Source organism: Melozone crissalis, unplaced genomic scaffold, assembly GCF_028551555.1.
Source record: "Melozone crissalis strain CALT ecotype California unplaced genomic scaffold, PUWL_Pcris_2 ptg000029l_1, whole genome shotgun sequence".
NCBI lineage: Eukaryota > Metazoa > Chordata > Aves > Passeriformes > Passerellidae > Melozone > Melozone crissalis.
In genome coordinates, this window is record NW_026535807.1 from 9332269 (window position 1) to 9350994 (window position 18726).

The following is an 18726-nucleotide window of genomic DNA, read 5'->3' on the forward strand; positions in this document are numbered from 1 at the left end:
ACACCCAACATACAGCTGGCACTGCTTAATTTGGCAGGCAGCCTCTCTCCAGGCTCACGGGGCCACCTTGGGCAGCAACAGATACTTTTCAGGCTGGTTTAGTCCTTGCAGGCTCTGCTGGCATTGCCAGGAAAGCCCAAGCGTGCCAGCAGCAGCAACACTCCAGCAACAGCCCCGCTTCACACAAAGACTGGCACTGAGGGGAACAGCTCTGCACACTCATTACAGCCTCTGTCAGCTATTCCCTCTGCCCTTATATGGGAACATCCCGTGGCCGCGCCGGGAATATGATGCTGTTGGTGGACATGAAAGGTAAGGCAATACCTGAACTGTCAGCAGGCGAGGGCAGAATTTTTCTGTTCTGAAAAGCAAGCAGAGTCTTGGAGCCTGAACTCTTTACAGCTCTCACATGGGAGAAAGCAGAGATTAAAAATGTCAACTGCTGACAGTCTGCACCCACCTTTCTCAAGAGTTATGCTGGTGATTTTAATCTTATTAAATATTGTTAATCGTATTACTAACCTAACTCTTTTCACATGTTAGGAAGAAATTTAAAGAGAAAATTCCATATATGACTGTGCTATAGTAAATGCTTTCTGGCCAAATCTCAGTTCAGGGCAAGTCCTTGGCTTGCAGAGTCCAGTTCAGCTGCACACAGGTGTGGATGTGCATAGAAATAGTCTGCTCAGCACCAACCTGCCTACAAGTCACCTTCCCTGCCTGATTCTTCTCAATCCATAACTTGTTTGCTCTCTTCTCCTGTGATTTTGCTAGGCATTGCTGGCCTCTCAAAGTGACCCTGTTAAAACCTGTGAAATTCCATGCCCCATTTGTAGCAAGGGGAAAACACCAATTCCCCATTACAATGCAAAACCACGTAGCAAAACATCTCAGTGCATCAGCGTTCCTCTGAATCAGGGTGAATGCTTCCATCACTGGCTTAGCCCCCTGACGTCACACAGACACATCATTAATAAAAGTCATTGATTTCTGCATTTCATACACAAGGCGGAACACTTCTGTGATCCCTGTTCAAAAAGTGAGGTCACAACTGAGCAGATCCCATTCAGCCTCACACAGAATAGAGCACTTGTTTAAGTAAAATACTGACCCCGCTGTTTTACAACACTCAGGGTTGTAAGCCCCTTCCTCTTTGTAACCAGCGCAGCGCTCCGGATACTCTCCCAGGACTACTCCTGCTCCAGACTGCTGCCCTGAGATAAAGCAGCAGCCACAGAAAGTTTAGATTTAAGAAAATAAAGATCTCAAATTGCAACTCCTGGAACACAAAACACACCTGCTCGGAGGGGCCCAAACACTTGCTGCAAACTCTTTCAAACGGAACGTGCTCAAGGTGGAGAACGAGATCTGCAGACAGCGGGAACTGCCCGGTCAGGGCGCTCCGAGGAGCGGGGCCGGGGCCGGGCAGCGCCCCCCGCCCGGGCAGCCGGACCCTGGGCGCGGAGCCGCCTCGCACCGAGCCGTGCCCAGCTCCCGGGGACTCCCCCGGTCCCACCGCTCCCGGCTCCGCTACCGCCGCCGGAGGGGCTCGCCAGCCCCGCGCCCGCTCCTGCTGCTGCTCCGGGCGCGGAGCCGCGGGGACCCCCGCCCTGCTCCCCGCACAGCCAGCCGCGGGGGCGGCTCGGAGCGGGGCTTTCCCGACCCACCGGAGCCCCTCGCCCCGCCCGGGAGGCGCCGCCGCTCCGGAGGGGCCGCGCCCATCCCCCCACGCGGAGACAAAGCGCGGCCCCCGGGCGGCACCTGCCGCCGGCCGCTGACCGCCGGCAGCGCTTCCCCGCCCCGGGCCGGGCGCGGCGGCGGCAGCAGCCCGCACTCCCCTCCCCGCGGCCCCGGTGCCCGCCGCCCCTCACCTGCCGGGCGGCCGCCCCGCTCCGCTCCCGCCGCCGCCGCCGAGCGCTGCCCGCACCGAGCCGCGGAGCGCCCGCCCCGCCCCTCTCCCCGCCGGCCGCCCCGCCCCCCGGTCGCGCTCCTCCAATAGCAGCCGTCCGCTCCCCTCGATGCCCCGCCCCCAGAGCGGCCCCGCCCCTCAGGATCCGGCTGCCCCCCTCCGGCACGAGGCCGGCGGCGAGACCCCATTGGCTGGCGCGGGGAGGGGGCGTGGCCAGCGGCCACTCCGCGCCCCGGGCCGTGCCCGGGATCCCCATCCCGGGGGCCGGCGGCGGCCGAGGGTTCCTGCCGGTGAGCACGGCCGGCCAAGGGCTCCTGCGCTGGGCACGGGCAGCCAAAGCTCCTGCCGGTGGGCACGGCGAGCTCCGCCTGCACCGAGCGAGGCCCGGGCAGCGGGAGTGTTCTGCACGTTGCCGCCAAAACGAGCGGCGGTGCCGGCCGGTCCGAGCGCGCAGTCCCGCGCCAGATGGGTCCCCGGCGCCGCTGATGAGAGCTGGGCTTAAAGCTGTGTATTTTGGGAGAAATCGCAGCATTTATCTCTCCTCTGCGTTTGCAGCAATGTAACTTTGCGGTCAGGCTCGAGAAGCCTTTGTGCTCGGCTCTCCCACCGGTGAGAGGTGCGGGTGAGTGGGGAGGGCACGGGGCACCGGGAGCAGAACCTGCCAGCGTGTCCCCTACACACAGCAACGGCACGCTTAGGCACAGCCCAGCTCCAGCTTGCAGCGCATGTGGGAACGAGCACACGAGCGAGATTGAAGAATGTGACAAAAGCAGAGTTATCTCTAGTTGCAAAACAGCGAAGGACATACCATTCTGGCTGGAAGTCGGTGGAGACAAAAGCACCATAAAGCAGAAGCGCCTGAAGTGATATGTATAATATAAACTGACTGCTGGTTTTGTGATTTTTATTCCTGTGAAGCTGGAAGCTCCAGTTATGGGCAGAGCAGAGTCTGGTGCTCTGTGAAAGAGACAAAGGCATTTCTTGCCACTGAGAACTGACTGCATAAAATCCTCTCTCTGAATTAGGGGTAAGTTCTGTCAGTGACAGTTCTACAGAGGGACAGAATTAAAGCCCCCATTTTTCTCTCTCACACTGTAACTTCTGTGTTCCCCAGATGTGCTGTGCTCTGCTGTGTTGTTGATCAGTGAATATACAGTTAGTCTAACAACTGACTCGCTATACATGCAGTGACTGGCTGTAAGTACTGGTCATTTGCCTGCTGAGCTGACTGCCAGATGTTTGGCAACCCCAGACAAAAGATGGAGTTATGCCTTAAGCACCCGGCCACAAATTCTGTGTGGAGGAAAGAAAACATCTCTGAGGATGTGAAGAAGTGTTACAGGAGCTGCAGGTAAAAGCAAACTGAGGAAGGGTGCACTGGCCTGGGTTGTGCAAAATACAGAATTTGCCTTATGCTGGGGTGCCCATCACTTCTCCTTTTTGGCTACAGATGAAGCTACACATCTCCATTGAAGGCATAATGCTGCTCTGAAAGTCTGAATTGGGCTTTCCTCCCACGTTCATTTCTGACATTTCAGAGGGACATAGTTGGTACAAATCCCACGTTCAGAAGTGTCATTAAACATCTACTGTCTTTGTTACAATACATCAGTCTCTCTTACTCCCAGCCCCCAAATTTTATGAAGGAAAAAAAAACTCTGAAAGTTTAGAGATGCTGAACAGTCCCCAGGATCTGGCAGCATGACCGTGGTCTCCCAAAGGAAGGATTATTTCAGAGGCAACTGCTGGCTGCCTCTCTGGACCTTTGCTCCTTGGTTATGCTGTGTGCAGAACCCGTGAGGGTTCCCATGAGGAAATGATCCCTTACTTGTTCTTCTCCCAGCACAGAAAAAGCCATCCTATTACCACACCCCACTCACTGAATCCCTGTTTAGCTTTGAGCTCACAGAATTATCATCTCACTAATCAGACACATTTTAACTGCACTCAAATTGCATCTGCCAAAATCCAGTTTTGGTGACTAAGAGCATTTAAAAAAAATCCTTAACTTTTCTTTGCTCCAACCCATTCCTGACTCAAAACACTAATCCCCTTTGTGCCTTTCCTCCAGAGCCAGTCCCAACCTGCAGCCCCTTCTGTCCGGTAAAAAACATCTGCAAGCTTCACTTAAAAAGCAGCAAAAACCCCTGTGAGAGCACATTTGAAAGGAAAGGCTTTTGCTTCTGTCCCATGGCAGGGTTGGTGCAGGGAGCTGGAGACAGGCCCTGCCTTGGGAGCAGGGCAAGAAGAGCTGCTGTGCACTTTAGGGATGTCACAGTGCCCCCCTCCCACCCCTCTTGCAGCCCTTCTGAGAGACAAGGGTGGTGTAAAACCCCTGTGGGATTAACCATTCCCCCTCCTGGGAAGAGTTTTTATCAGTCTGCACAAAAATTTTGCAGTTCTTAAAAAAACCCAAACAAACCAATCAAACCCTAGAGAAAAAAGCTAATTCTCAAACATTACACAGCTGAAAATGGTGTCACAAAAGAACAGACATTTTGAAGAACAAATAAAAACAATTTTTGATTTCCATTTGTTCAGAAGGTTTGTTTTCTTGTGTTGTTTTTGGTATATTTAAATCCCTAAAGGATCATTTTCTGTAAAAACTCTTGTTAATGTCTGGTTCTAAGCAGGTTGGCTAAGTTTCTTACGTAACTATTATGATAATCACAAGGCAAGCAGCTGCTTATGCTCCTTTTGATTTCCTTCTTGCTCTTCCTCCCCTCCAAGCAGGGGATGAGACAAGTTAAGGAAGTCACAAGGGATATGTGAATACTGTCTATAGCTTCTGGGAATAAAGTGTATTTAGAGCAGTAATTCAGGGACCAGCTGAAGGTTAACTACATCTGCCCTATTTCATATCTGACTCCATTCCTTTCAAGCTTCCAGTTGTCAGAACTTTCAGAAACAGCATTAAGGTATTTGTAATGGCCATTTGGGCACCTACAGATCTGCTGGCAGCAGCTTGTTGATGATTAAGGATCTGTTTTTGAGTAAAAAACAGCCGACACCCCAGAACCTGCAGGGGAAGAGCAAGGGACTGGGCACGCACCTATTTGCATAGGTTTGCCTTCCTCCCTGCAGAACACAGCAGAACACGCTTGGGATGCTCGTGGCAATCCCTTTATCTTGGAGCCCTGCTGCTGTGTTTAAGCACAGACCTTCTCAGATCATCCAGCTGCCAAGCACCAGAAATCTCACTTCTCTTTGCTTTAGGAGTGAGGTCATGAATGTAACTTCCTAGCAAAAATCTGGCAATAAAACACAGTTCTAAATATAATATGGACAAATCCAGCATTGTCTGCCTTTTCCTAGCTCACAAACCTCATTCCTACAGCAAATCTCAAACTTTTTTTCTGAGGTAAACAGGACATCTCTACCACTCCTATGCTCCACAAAGAGGGAAGTGTTTGTTTTTAGAAGGCATGTTGTGAAAGGAACTGTCTTTTCCAAACAAACAGATACAAAGAAATCAACAGGAGCACCTGCAACTTCCGACTAGGATCCTAAAATATTGGAACATCCAAAACCCAAGTAGTAATAAATAAATAAATAAATATATCCTGATTGTTACACTACATCTAACTGCTTTTGTCCTGTCTTCTTGAGCAACATTTTCTGGTTCTTTCATGAGTTGAAGGAAGGGCAGCTTTTCTCTTCAGAATGCACCTACTGTTAGAAGTCTGCAGTGACCTCATTCACAGTTATTTCCATAGCCACAAGCTGTTTGCTTTTGAGTTACTGGTGGTTTCTCAAGGAGCAGTAAGAACCCAAAATAGCTTAGCAAGGGCCAAGCTCAGGCCACTGCCACCCATTTTTCTATAGTTAATATCTATCAAAGGGCTTCCTGTTGCTCTTACCAGGTTCTCCTAATTCAGCTTCTGTGTCCTGCCAGACAGAGGAACTAATCTGAATGAGCACTGCCTTCCTCTGAGCTGCACACAGCACCCAGCTCAGTCCTGGGTAGGATTTTGCAGCCACCATCCCCCTCGGATGGGCACTGGGGCCCAGGGCTGAACCATCCTGCCTAGAGAGGTCTTTGCTCACAGAGTAAGAATTCAAGTCTCCAAAAGCCTTAGCAAGCAGAAATTACTCATTGAAGAAAGGATCTGCTGAGAGACCTCATTCCAAAATGGAAACTCAGCTATCCATTATAAACCTTTTTAATAACCCAAAGGTATACCACAGAACAACAAAATACAGGTTGGTGTGTGTGGTGTGTGGGGTTTTCTTGGTTGGGTTTTTTTTTTTGAGGGGGGCACTTTTTTTTGGTGTGTTTTCTTTTTTTTTTTTTTTTTTTTTTTTTTTTTTTTTTTTTTTTTTTTTTTGGTTTTACTAGAATAGACCTGAAGAGCACAGGCAAAAAGTATTCACTTAGTCCTGGCTGAATCATCAGGAAACATGCACTGAGATGTCATGTGCTTGTATAAATCACTGCTGCAAATGTACCTGAACTGAGGTGAGTGCCCAGGTAAACACCCCCTGTACAGCTGTGCTGGTTTTGTTCAAACTCAGGTATTTGCTGCCTGTGTTACCATGACAAAGGTTTAAGCACAAAGCACAAAACAGATTATACATACAGTCCATGTTTTAGCATCCTCCTGGATATTGCCTTCAGCCAGCCCAGGCAGAGCTGCCACTGCTGCAGCCACACCTTCTGGCTTTGGGGTGCACATACAGTGCAGTGCCAAGCTACACATTTAGATCATTGCCACAATGAAGTGATGATTAATCCAGGATTGAGGGAATACATAAATCTTCTCTCCTAATTATTATATAGTCACAGTTAATTACAAGGGTTTTTCCCTAATTGAAATTATTCTGCTGTCGCTTCACATAGGAGGATTTAGCGAGGAAGAGCAGAACTAAGTGAGCCATGGTAATTATTGTAACACAGAGCTCTGCCAGCTGCACACAGGATCTGTTCCTGAGTCTTCACAACTTCCTACAAATGACCAGTTATTTTCGTCTTGATGCATACACCTTGCAGCTCTTCTCAAATTTCAGGTGTTATTTCAAACAATCATTTATCACAGATTTGTTTGCCACTGTTCATTGACTGTTCATACAGTCCTTGACTGACTTTTTCTTCCTGTAACTATACATAGAGTTAAAGCTACAAACTCTCATAATACTCTCTTTAAATGGGTAAAAAGCAGATTTCTTTAGAGCAATAAACAGCCCTCAGTTTTGTATTCTCATTTATTATAGACAAGTTTGGTCTCACACCTCTACTCATTTTTGATGCCACTGAGTACAATTCAGTGAGTGCTCCCTGACTTTCAAGTTTAGCTGCCTAACCTTCAGCATTTAAAAACCATGCTGATATATACAATCCACATGTTCAGTGATGTCAAATAAAAAATTCAGCCAGTTATAGTAAGGGGGGCCAAGTTTACGTAGTTAAACTGAAAAAATACCCCAAACCTCAAGCCAGAACAAAATTTTCAGTGACTAGTGTGGCAAATTGCAAATAGAACCATTGTACTAATCCTTCCCCTTTAACTACACAGTTGTCTGATTTTCATCAAGCTCCTGCAAGAAATATAACCTGCAAAAATACTTGTGAAATGATAAAATGAAATATTATAGATTTGAAAAATTCTATTCATTGGTATGCACATTTCTTGATACAGATAAGTGTAAGGGAATTTTTATCCCAGTTCTGAAGCCAGCAGATCAAACTGCTTCCCTGACAAATACTTGTTACTCACTTCACACTCTAAATAATCAATGTATAAATCAGCAGTGGCACTTCCCAAAAACACCTTTTGCACTTTCATATTTCTCTTACAAGTGGTGAATCATCAAAGATCATTCCTAACATTGTTTCTTTGTTCTGTCATTAGCACCCAGTGATACCAAACGAAGGTGGTGCCACAAGATCCTGTCCCAAAGATGTTGCAGTCTCAGGAGCTTGCAATCAAAACTTCAAACTCTGTTAGAGCAGGAGAAAGCCCCACCACAGCAGTGTGCACCAGACAGGGGAGTTGCTCACACAAAGCACTGCAACATGAAGTGAGCACGCTGCTCCTTTGCCTGCAGAGGTCCCACAGAAGAGCTTGTGAAGCAGGAGTCCCACACTGGATTTGCCTACCTGCTGCCATCACAGGGGGAAAACGATCTCTTATCTGAGCCATAGCAGAAACCTTGTGTGAGGCCACACACAGATACTGATGTTTAACTGCTCAAGCAAGTGTTTAGCCTCAATCAGCCAATTTTCGTCCTTCCAGGAAAAACACGCAGCTGGACCTTTCACTTCTTTCCAAATATTATTTTGTAGTTTGTGTCTATTGCTGCTAATGTACTGGCTTAAAAGCACCTGCTGTAGAGTAACATTTCAATTGCCAGGTAGGACAAGATTAGGAAAAAACCCCAAAACAACAAACCTGGAGAAAGTTCCAATGAGATATGAGCAGGATAAGAAAGTGATTGCTCCATAGATGATTGCTAAAACCACAAAATACCTTGGGAATGACGGGTTAAGGAGGCTGCAGAGAAAGCATAATTGGCTTATATTGTCAGAATAAACACTATCATACTTAATACAGCTCTGGATCTGAACCCTTTCCCTCTTTCCCTGCCTGAAGGGACATGGAGATATCAATAACAGAGCTGAAGCTTCAGAAATGTTTTGGATACTTCATGACAAACCATCCTCAGAAAAGGTTACCTTGTGTAGCTTCAGTGTATTTTAAATTCATCATCCAGCTGTTTGTTAAGATAACTCCTAATGATTTTGTATGAACAAATGGCAAAACTATGAAGAAATAAAGAGCAAAATACAGAGAATTTTACATGAGGCATTTAAATCAATGACAGAGCAAAGGAGTAATTGGAACAGGAAATCACAAATCCAGCTCTAGAGTGAAAATCACTTTATATTTAATCAGTTGTATCATGTCCATCTTGAGGCTCTGTTACTTGGTGGCCACAGTGTGGGGTGGTGAAGATGTAGTAGGACTTCATGGTGTCCTGGGGAAGGTGACAGGGGAACAGTGATGTCTCTGAGGGGATGCAGGACTTGGGGGGCTCACCTCAGCTCAGTTCTGGCACTGTGCTACTGAAGAAGAATCCTCCTTGTGCCCACCCCTGGGGGAGAGGGGCACAGTGGGCATGAAGGGACACCAGTTCATGGGCCAGGCCCCAAAACCTGTCTGTCCCAGCAATAACTGTGTCTGAACCCCAGAATCTCAAGGGGTCTGGGAGGTGGCTGGGGGCTGCAGGGTGGCTTGGGGCTGGGTACAGGGATCTGTGGGTCAGGGTACCCAGGATTTGTATCTGATTACACTGCAGGGCTTGTCCTGGGCTACTGGGGCCACCGGGGATGCAAACTGGGGCCCATTGGGGTGAGTTAGAACCTGATGGGAACAACTGGGACCACTGTGGGATGATGTGGGGCACTGGGAGCAAGCAGGGATACAACTCAGGGTCTGAAGGGGCCGTTCTGGGCCTCACAGATGCAATTTGGGGCTGAGAGGGGCATCTTGGGTGCTGTTTTGATACACAAGACTAGACAGTAAGAGTGAAACAGTGAATGAAATGAGAAGACCAAGCTGTGGCATTTCCTTTGCTTGTTAAAAAGCACAGTGTGACAGAGACTTGACATGGAGCCTGCAGCAGTAATGGACTAAGGCTTTTCAAGTATTTCAAATATACAGGAGAAGGCATAATGAGAAACACTACAGCAGCTTTATTTGGACTTGTACTCCAGGTACTCAGAGTGCAAGTTTTCCTTTATTAATCTACTAAGTTGTGGCAATTAATTAGGGATCAGTTCCCTTTCAGGATGATATAGAGTACAGGCAGAGTAATGGCAAACATAGCACATGTCAGTGCAGTGCTGTAAATAGAACTTCTCTTGATTTGCGTTTCCAGTCTCCGCTCGGTATCACACAGCTCCAGAATCACATCTCTCACAGCAGCAGCCTGGCCCTTGCCCTCCCCTGCAGGCCTTGGCATCACTCTTTCTGTAGGTCGGGACTGGATGGCGACTCTGACACTCTGCAGCTCCGACAGCACCCGTGTGATGCTTTCCTGCAGACTGTTAAACTGCTGCTGTAAACTCCCCAGACACGAACTGACTTGTTTAATGTAGTTTAGCTGCTCATTTAAAGGCATTAAAAGAGAATCTATTTTTATGGAGTCATTCCTGGTTTCTCTAGTTAACAAAGCCCCTTCTTTCCCTCCCTTCGATGCTGTTGTTTGCAGCACCTTTTTTAGGTCTTCTATGACATCACTGAGATCTTTCTGCTGCAAGTAATGGCTGGAGGCCTGTTCTTTGATGGCTTCTTGTAAATTTACTGGGCCCTTCTGTGCTTCAAGCACCAAGACCTTCAATTCTTGCAGCCTTACACGATTGACATAGGTGGAACCAAGAACACCTATAACAGCTCCCAGCACAGAGCCAATAATAGACCAGTTCTTTGTTTTTTCAGCTCTTGTGCGTTCCTTCTCGTGGCTTTCCCTGACAGCTGCAGAGAAGAGAGAGAACTTTTCTCTCTCAGATTCTTCTGCATTTAAATATGCAGCTCGATACCTCTTCTCTTCCTGCAAGAAATAGAGTGATGAAAAGAGGAGGTATAATATGAAGCTATAAAGTCTATACTAAAGGAAAAAAACCAAACCAATCCCCAAACTCCAGTGCAGTTGAAGGAATGGAAATTGGGAACATCTATTAGTAGCTTCAGAAATTTTCCCTTGCCTGTGGGATTTTCTTTATTAATCCTACTTAAGTCAATGAAGCATCATTCTAAGTCTGAGAAATGGAAAAGGTTATCAGGAATCACAGCTGAAGATCTTGTACATGAGAATCTGCCACGTGATGATAGCAAATGGGTATGAGTGAGCAAGGTCTTTCACTCCCCATAATGTTCACTGTTTCAGCCCTGCTAACTTCTCCAGACACCAGCAGAAAGCAGCTGAGAGAACTTCCATGGGTTAGCCAAAAAAGAGCTTCTCTCATTGCATGGAGAGTTAATTAACCGAATGGCAGCTTTTTCTTAACAACTCATGTACAGGTCACCACTACAACAATTAATTATCTAGGCTCATTATCTTCAGTTTGATTCTCCAAATTTACTACTCTACTTTGGCATTAACATATAAAATTTGCACAGGGGATCAAACCATTGATAACAACTAAGTAAAACAACTACCCTAACAAATTAACTATGATCACTTCAGAACTGAACTGCATCTACAAAAACAATCAATCACTAGTGAGGAAACAAAGCACACAAATTTTCAACACATTCACCAATGCTTAAGTACCAACAAATTACCTGCAGCAACCTGTGTTCCAGAGTAGCCAGTTCTAAATACTGGGTGTCATCCCGAGAGACCCTGTCTAAGCGATCCCGAATTTCCTTCAGTTTCATCTGTTGCGCTTCTACATTTTCACGGGCCTCTCGAACTATCCCTCGAGCTATCATAAAGACATTTTCTGCCTGAGAAGAAAGAGCATTTATTTTAGAGACTTACTACCATACAGACCTAAATTGCTAATTATATATAATTTTTTTTTCTTGTGGAGGGAGGAAAAAAACCACCAACAAAATAAAACACACTCCATTTCAATTCAGAGGATAAGCTCTATTTACTACATGCATAGCCTAGAACACATTCACAGTACCAGCACAGACAGCCAAAGCAGAAAAAGACAGAATTCTCCTTGGATAACCTTTTCTGCCTCAGACAGTGTTTATGCTTCATACAGCTCTATTTTAAAAATTTTACATTAACTCCATCTTTACCTCTGTCACTTTCCCCTGAGCCTCTCGAACTTCATTGATTCCAACAAATTCTTCGTATCTGTCCCACCAGTTCCTGCACGTTGCAGACACTTTTTGGAGGGAGTTTTTCCCCATAGCAGTCCCAGATTCTGTGATGCGATGAAGGAGACCCATGGCCATTTCCACTGCAGACTTGGCTTCGGGCCTCTTGGGCGCCGATGGGCAGTAAGTCCTCACCACATGTAAATTCACTTTGGGACTCCACTTCAGCAATGAATGGTGATACTGCAGACCACAGGACACTGAGGACACACTTGATTTGTATTTCATAGGCCCCATGTCTTCAATTTAATTACTAAATAAAAGTGCTACAAGGAAGAAGAAGAGAAGTTATTGAAGTATGGATGATTTGTAGCTCTTCAACTACACGTGTGCCAAAATAAATCAATTCAAGAATGACTAAACCATTGCTACTTTTACACCACTGCTTACCTAGAGAACTTTCCAAAATTTTCAACAAAGTGCAATTGTGCCACAGATTCCTGATTTTCTGTTAGGAAGTATTCCCACCATGCTTCATGCTTCTTGACTGCTAATTCACCCACGGCGTGAGCAGCGATCATGTGCAGATCCAGGAACAGCAGGAGTAACTTCAGAGAAATTCAGAAATTCGGTGCTTCAGCAGAGCACTGAGCTGCACAATGTGGTTTGTGCCTCAGGTAGGTACTCACAATTCTGCAAAAGAACAGAAAAGGAAAAAAGGCAGAGAAGGGACAAAATCTTGATAAAAAAAGAAGTGTGGCTCGATCATTCTCTTTATCTACATTGCACAGACACAGGAAGTGCTGAAGGATGCAAAGACAAAAACACAAAGGACAGAGGGAAAACCCAGAAGTGCTGAACCGAATACAAGTATTCCCATGAGACTGCCTACAAAATAATAAACCAGGACCAGCCACAAGAATAGAAAAATCTCAGGCAGTGAACGCACAGCATTCTAACACACAGGGCTGCATTTTAAAATGAGCTTAAAATTCTTGCTTACCCTGCAAAAGCAGGCTGCTAGTTATGGTTTATTGTCTACTGATCTTAAATATGATCTCAGAATTCAACTGAGTCATGTTATTCTAAAAACTAGAAACTGGAGAACTTTTCAGTCGGGTTTTATATGAAATTTGAGTATATTAGATTTTGACTAATATAATATGAAAACATAAACTACTGAGAACACTTGATAGCTGTTGCATAGTTTAAAAAAATTATTTAAAACAGATTTCCTTGTTAATTTTAGGTGGTTAATACAGGCATCTCCACAAAAAAGTACTGAAACAGCTGGAAAAATTCTGACCACCACAGGTTCATTCCCTTGCTGACTAGTTCTAACAACTAATAATAACACCAAGTGGCATTATGAAAATCTTACCAGTTGTTTTACATGCCTAACATGTAAGATCAAACCCACAAGAACATGGAAATGAAAGAAGTTCTCTCTCCTGCCAGCATCACTCACACATCTCCTGTCAACAGCAGTGCTGAACACCTACTCTGCATTGCAGGCCACAACAAACATCAATTCAATTTTGTCTTTTCCAGAGTGCAAAATTCCCCTCTCTTAATTGCATTACTTCCTGAAGAGTTTAACCTAATATTCAGGGTACTGGAGAATAGAAAAAAAAAAGAGGAAGAAAGTTGACATTTGAAGAAGAACTTCTATGCATGCAGTCACAGACTCTGATGAACGTGATCTCAGCCTGAGCTTAGAGGACACAAGAAAGTTGTGACAGCTTAACCTGACATTACGTGCCTGGTTCCTCTCTCGCCTCCCTCGCAAGAAGCATTTTCTCTGCCTGCCGTCTCTGACAAACACACTCCCAAAAGCTGCCGCACACAGAGCCGGTGGCCAGCGGGAACTGCGCTCCCGCCTCCCGCAGCGCTCCCGCGCCGGGCCGAGCGCAGCCCGGCGCTGCCGAGGCGCCCTCGCATCCCGCCGCCGGCTTCCTCCGCACCACCGACCCCGTCCCTGCCCGGGGCCCTTCCACCGACCCGGCCGAGCCGCCGCTCCCCTCCCGGCCGGCCCCGGCCCCGGCCCGGCCCCGCCGCGCCCCGTACCTGCCCCGGCCCGGCGGCGGAAGCGGCGGCGGCGGAAGCGGCGGCGGAAGCGGCGGGAGCGGCGGGAGCGGCGGGAGCGGGCGGAGCGAGCGGAGCCATGTCGGGCCGGGAGGGTAAGGCCGGGCCCGGGGCCGTCGGTGCCGTCCGCCCGGCCCCGCTCGCCCCTCACTGTCCCCTCTGTCTTTGCAGGCGGCAAGAAGAAGCCGCTGAAGCAGCCGAAGAAGCAGACGAAGGACCTGGATGAGGTAGGGCGGCGGGAGAGCCCCGGCGGCGGCGGCGGCGGCGGGAGAGCCCGGCCGTGAGGGAGCCGGCGGGCCTGGCTGCCCGGGGTTCCTGCTGACATTTACAGGAGCAGGCAGTGACAGGACGAGCGGGAACGGGATCAAAGTGGAAGAGAAGCGGTTTGGATTAGATATTAGGGAGATATTCTTGCGTGTGAGGGTGCTGGGTCCTTGGCACAGCCCAGAGAGCTGTGGCTGCCCCATCCCTGGAAGTGTTGGCTTGGATGAAACTTGGAGTGACCTGGACTTGTGGAAGGTGTCTCTGCCCATGGCAGGGCTTTGGAACGAGATGATCTTTAAGGTCCCTTCCAACCCGAGCCATTCTGTGTTTCTCTGATGCCGTGATGACATCCCGCCCGTGTTCCACCATGCTGGTGGATGCAGCAGATGCAGAAGCGTCAGACTGAGAGCTGAGCTCGGTCAATCACTGCGGCCCCTGGGATTATTGTGTAGTTTGGATGAATTAAGTACTAGTGAATGTATTAAATTATGTACTACTGAATTGCGTGTTAGAGATACTCTGAACTCTTACATTTAAGTGTGGATGTCAGCTGCTATTTCTGTGAATAGTGCATGATGGATGAGGTGCCACTGTTTGGAAAAAGGCAAATACAATACCTCTTTGAAAAAGAAAAAAACCCGTAGCTTTCTAAATAAGCTTTATTGTTAAAGAAATGGTAGAACTAATAAAGTGTTTACAAGGATGCAAGTTAGAAACATTTGTGTGTCAAATGATGTAATATTTATTTTTGTCTCAGCTCTGCAATACTGTGAGCACTTGGGAACAACACATTGCAAGAAAAACCCCACAGAAGTGGATAAATGGGAGGGATTGATTTACTAGGAAAGACACATTAGCCAACTGGAGACAGGAAAACCTGGAGAGAGAAACAGAATATTCTGTTCTGTGAGGGGTAGGTAGGGGAAGTAATATGGTTACATTGCAGCAAGGGAGGCTTTAATGAAAGAAGAGGAAAGCTTTGCAGTTGTAGAGATGAGCCACAGACTGGACTGGTGAAGAATCTGTGGAATCTCAGTTGCCAAGGTCCTCAGTTCAGTTTCCCCAAAGTCCTGAGTGCCACGTTAAAAATCTGGGTCCTTTTCAGCCTTGGTGTCTGTGAAGAATGTGTATCTGAGGGACAGAGTATGTCTGACTTCTCCTGGATTTGGAGGCCCATCCAGCAAGGAGGCTCAATAGCTGCCTTGCCTGCACAATTTGCCAGCAGTCTCATTAGATTGCTTGGAATTAATTTATTAAACCCAGCAAAAATGACATATATGTGGGAGGATTTTAAAGAAATATGCTTTTACTTTAGCCTTACTTTATTTACATTCTTTATAGCCCAAATGTTTTTGTTAGTGCCTGTTTGCTGGGCTTCATGTGTCACTGAGGGTATGTTCATGAATGGTGTTAGTGCAAACATCTATCAGCCAGAGGAATCATAATTTCAGAATGAAAAATAATTCCAGAAAGACCAAACATACAGAGTTAAAGTCCAGTTTGTGGTCTTTGTGATACTTTTGCAATATTCTGCATATTTCGCATTATTCTGCCATCCTGCCTCGGTCCAGTCAGGTGTTTGTTGCTGCTGGAATAGTACATTTGTTTTTCATTGCTTCTTAGTTGTTTTTGAATTTTTCTGTGGAAGAGATGTTAAAAAATGCTGCTGTTCTTTCCTTCAGACGGATCTGGCATTCAAACAAAAACAGAAGGAGGAGCAAAAGAAACTTGAGGAGATGAAAGCAAAAGCTGCTGGAAAAGGGCCCCTGGGTAAGTGAGGTGCCATCCTGGCAGGAGAACTGGGGGTCTTGCTGGCTTCAAAAATTTAATGGTTTTGCTTGAAAAACATAAAAAGGCAGGTGCCTCTGGGTTATTTGACATAGATAAATAAGTTGATGGCAGGTACAGATGATATGAAACAAACAGAGGCTATTTTTTTTCTGTGCATTTTCATGCCCAGATGATGCAGGTTCTGGTTCAGCAAGGCAGATCACTGTGTCTGGCACCCTGGTATGTGCAGGGACATTTCTCCTTTTTTTTAGCACACCAGTCTTTTCTTTTCAGATGTATTACATGTAGGCTTTTTCCACAGTCCTCCAAGTTGAAAAGATCCAGTGCTTGTCCTCTGAGAGGATGAATTTCTTCATTATAAAAAACAATTCACCAGTGGGAACCAGGGCTGTGCAGGCTGTCTGATGGGGGGATTCAGCTTCATGAGGAACTGCATTTGGAGCTAAGCTCTGTCACAGTCACCTAACCAGCTGTGTTGTTTCTTTTGGCAGCCAGTGGTGGAATAAAGAAGTCTGGCAAAAAGTAGCTTGATCAAACTGCAGGCTGTGAAGTGATCAAGTTAACCAATGGACCTGCAGACTTCAGAGAGTCTTGAAAACATTCTGTCATTTGGGAAACATTGTACATTTTGTTTAGTCACAATAAATCCTTTTTGTTAAGATGTGATACTTTCTCTTTACCTGTAGGTTTTGTTTAAAAATGGCATTACTGTTTTATACCAGAAATGAAACTTTTACTGAAGACCGTGTGTGTCCTTGTGCAGCCTGAGCGCCTCTGGTCATTTGTTAGTAATTTGTGAGAATAAATTTCAACTTCTCCTCTCTTTTCACTGTGGAGTCAGGGCCTGAGTGTTAAAATCTGCAGTTTTATTCTGCAGGCTTATGTTTAGCTGCAGTTGTCTGAGATGTGGCTATAGCAGGGTGTGCTCTCCCAAGAGCTCTAAGTTTTCTTTAAACAAAAGTTGGGTTGTACTTCCATCACCAGCACCTTGGGGCAGCCACTCCAAAACAACTCCTTCCTGTGTTCCTACTTGGGAGCACTGCAGTGCCCCGTAGGCCCACTGCCTGCTGAACATACACTCGCCTTTGTCCTACAAATTGTCACTGCACCGTTTTCCTGAGCCACATCTCGACATCACAGGTCTGTCACACTCGTGGGATGCCTTTGGGGTGGAGAAGGGAGGGGAGCAGGAACTGAATTCACGAAATGAATGGCACTGACTGAACATTGGTTATGGAGACTTGAAGGAAGTAATGTGCTGTTCCCAAGGTGGGAGTCACAGGGGCAAGAATCAATTCAAAGGCCTTACTGAAGAGAAATGGTGATACAGAGAGTGTTCCTGCTGTCAGGCAAGGCAGCTGATGGCTGCAGGGAGGGAATGGCTTCTGAGAACAGCGAGACTCTTGGGCTGCAGTGGCACGGGGGAGTTACATGGGAAATCTGGGCCTGCACAGTCTGGGCTCCTAAGGAAGAGACAGCAGGTGTTGGGTGTTCACTGCACAGCGTGCTACTAAGAGGGTTTCCTTGTTAAAAAGACATTTTTAAAGGACTAGAGGCGTTTCCTCCTTCCTTCTGAAACGCGAGGCTCCGTTTCAGCAGGGTGGGAAGGGGGGTGCCCTGGACACCTGGGAGCGGGAGGCGCAGGCCTTACGGTGCCATCAGCCGTGCCGAGGGCCCCCGGCAGCGCCCCTGCCACGGGGCGGCACCGGGACCGGGACCGGGACCAGGGTCGGGGTCGGGACCGGGCGGGGCCGCGCGCGAGGGTCCCGCCCTTCCTTGGGCTCTGCCGCCCCCGCGCGGCGGCCGCGGGAATGGCGGGGCGCGGGCCGTGCCCGCCTCTCTGCGCATGCGCAGCGCTTCCCGCGGCGGGCGCTCCCTCAGCGCGGCCCCGGGGCGCTCCCGCGCGGCACGGGAGGCTCCGGCCGTGAGGCCTCGCCTTGTGCTCCCCCGCTGCCCGAGCCCCCGGGAGCCGGCGAGCCCTGCGGCATCGGCCCTGAGCTCACACAGCTGCGGGCATGTAGTTTGTACCCCGGGTATAAGCCTCATCTCACGTGCCGGTGGTTCATAGGAACATCAGAGCCCTGCTGTCCTCCAAAAGGGGATAAATCAGCCCTTGGTGATAATAAGGAAATTGTAATTTCTGAAAGTACTTTTCTGGACATCATATTGAGTCCTGCCAGCCAGATAGAGCGTGTGAAGGCTGAAATTCAAGACTGCATCATTCTTGCATTTTGGGTAAGAGTACCTTTGGTAACAGAAAGCTATTCACACAAAAATGTAGGACAAAGCTGCCTTAGACATAGAGCAGGGGCTGCTCCTGGCTCTGTGCAGAACACTGAAGGCAACACAAGGCAGCACTGGTAGCTCCTGGGGCAGAGCCCCAACCCATGAAACACAACCAGAGACAGTGTGCTCACAGTTGTGCACACTCAGTGAGAGCACAAGCTGGTTTAACTTCACCCTCATCAGTCACACACTGGTGGTGGCAGATCCCTGCCCACACTGCCCCCCTCACCCCCATTCCCACTGGTGTGCAACCTGGGGGGTGGTTTAAACGAGAAAGGGAGATAGCATGCTCCAAAACATGGGAGAAATAAAACTTTGGCAGTGAATCAATAAGGAATTGTTTGCCCCAGGAATTACTGAATGAAATGAATGAGGTTGCTGATCCCAGCCAAGCTAACTTGAGGTGGTCTGAGGGGAGGACAGTGAACAGAAATGTGTGCTCCACAGCATGAGACAATATGCAAAAAACATTTCAACAAAAAAGCAAGAGAAGAGGGAAGGAGACCAAATGGCAAAGTGACAGATCACTGCAGTGAGAGCTGTTCTCAACAGGCTTAACTTTAATGTAGGCTCTGAACCGCCCTCCTGGCCAAGAGCCCTCCTGCTTAATATTAG

General features: G+C 47.6%; 2 protein-coding genes and 1 long non-coding RNA gene across 5 annotated transcripts in view; 1 reads left to right on the plus strand and 2 right to left on the minus strand.

Moving 5' to 3' along the window:
• Window positions 1-1931, minus strand: part of PLXNB1 (plexin B1) — a 77146-nt gene extending 75215 nt beyond the window's left edge. For both annotated transcript variants that reach the window (XM_054280790.1, XM_054280788.1), the window contains exon 1: window positions 1872-1931. The gene's annotated coding sequence lies outside the window, so the exon portion shown is untranslated. The remainder of the gene's footprint in view (window positions 1-1871) is intronic.
• Window positions 1932-9582: 7651 nt separating this feature from the next.
• CCDC51 (coiled-coil domain containing 51) lies at window positions 9583-13771 on the minus strand. Of its 2 annotated transcripts, none has more exons than XM_054281129.1 (5): window positions 13753-13771; window positions 12136-12378; window positions 11665-12011; window positions 11194-11358; window positions 9583-10459 (listed from the first exon to the last, which is right to left on the minus strand). In XM_054281129.1, the coding sequence occupies exons 3-5, from the start codon at window positions 11980-11982 to the stop codon at window positions 9683-9685; spliced, it is 1260 nt and encodes a 419-aa protein (XP_054137104.1). In that variant the 5' UTR covers window positions 11983-12011; window positions 12136-12378; window positions 13753-13771; the 3' UTR covers window positions 9583-9682. The 2 variants fall into 2 exon arrangements, with proteins under 2 accessions (XP_054137104.1, XP_054137105.1); XM_054281130.1 differs by lacking the exon at window positions 13753-13771 and adding an exon at window positions 13188-13570.
• Window positions 13772-13807: 36 nt separating this feature from the next.
• LOC128939901 (uncharacterized) lies at window positions 13808-16652 on the plus strand. The gene is made up of 4 exons (XR_008483266.1): window positions 13808-13865; window positions 13942-13997; window positions 15717-15804; window positions 16317-16652. It is a non-coding gene; the product is annotated as an uncharacterized LOC128939901 (long non-coding RNA).
• Window positions 16653-18726: the final 2074 nt, after the last annotated feature.

Bases quoted from the DNA above. Each gene is read 5' to 3' on its own strand.
- CCDC51 (XM_054281129.1), bottom strand. From the start codon at position 11,982: ATGGGGCCTATGAAATACAAATCAAGTGTGTCCTCAGTGTCCTGTGGT. The intron at 11,359-11,664 runs GTAAAGATGGAG...CTTTCTTCTCAG, and splicing joins CTCAGGGGAAAGTGACAGAG to GCAGAAAATGTCTTTATGAT. The intron at 10,460-11,193 runs GTAATTTGTTGG...TATTTCTTGCAG, and splicing joins TGGAACACAGGTTGCTGCAG to GAAGAGAAGAGGTATCGAGC.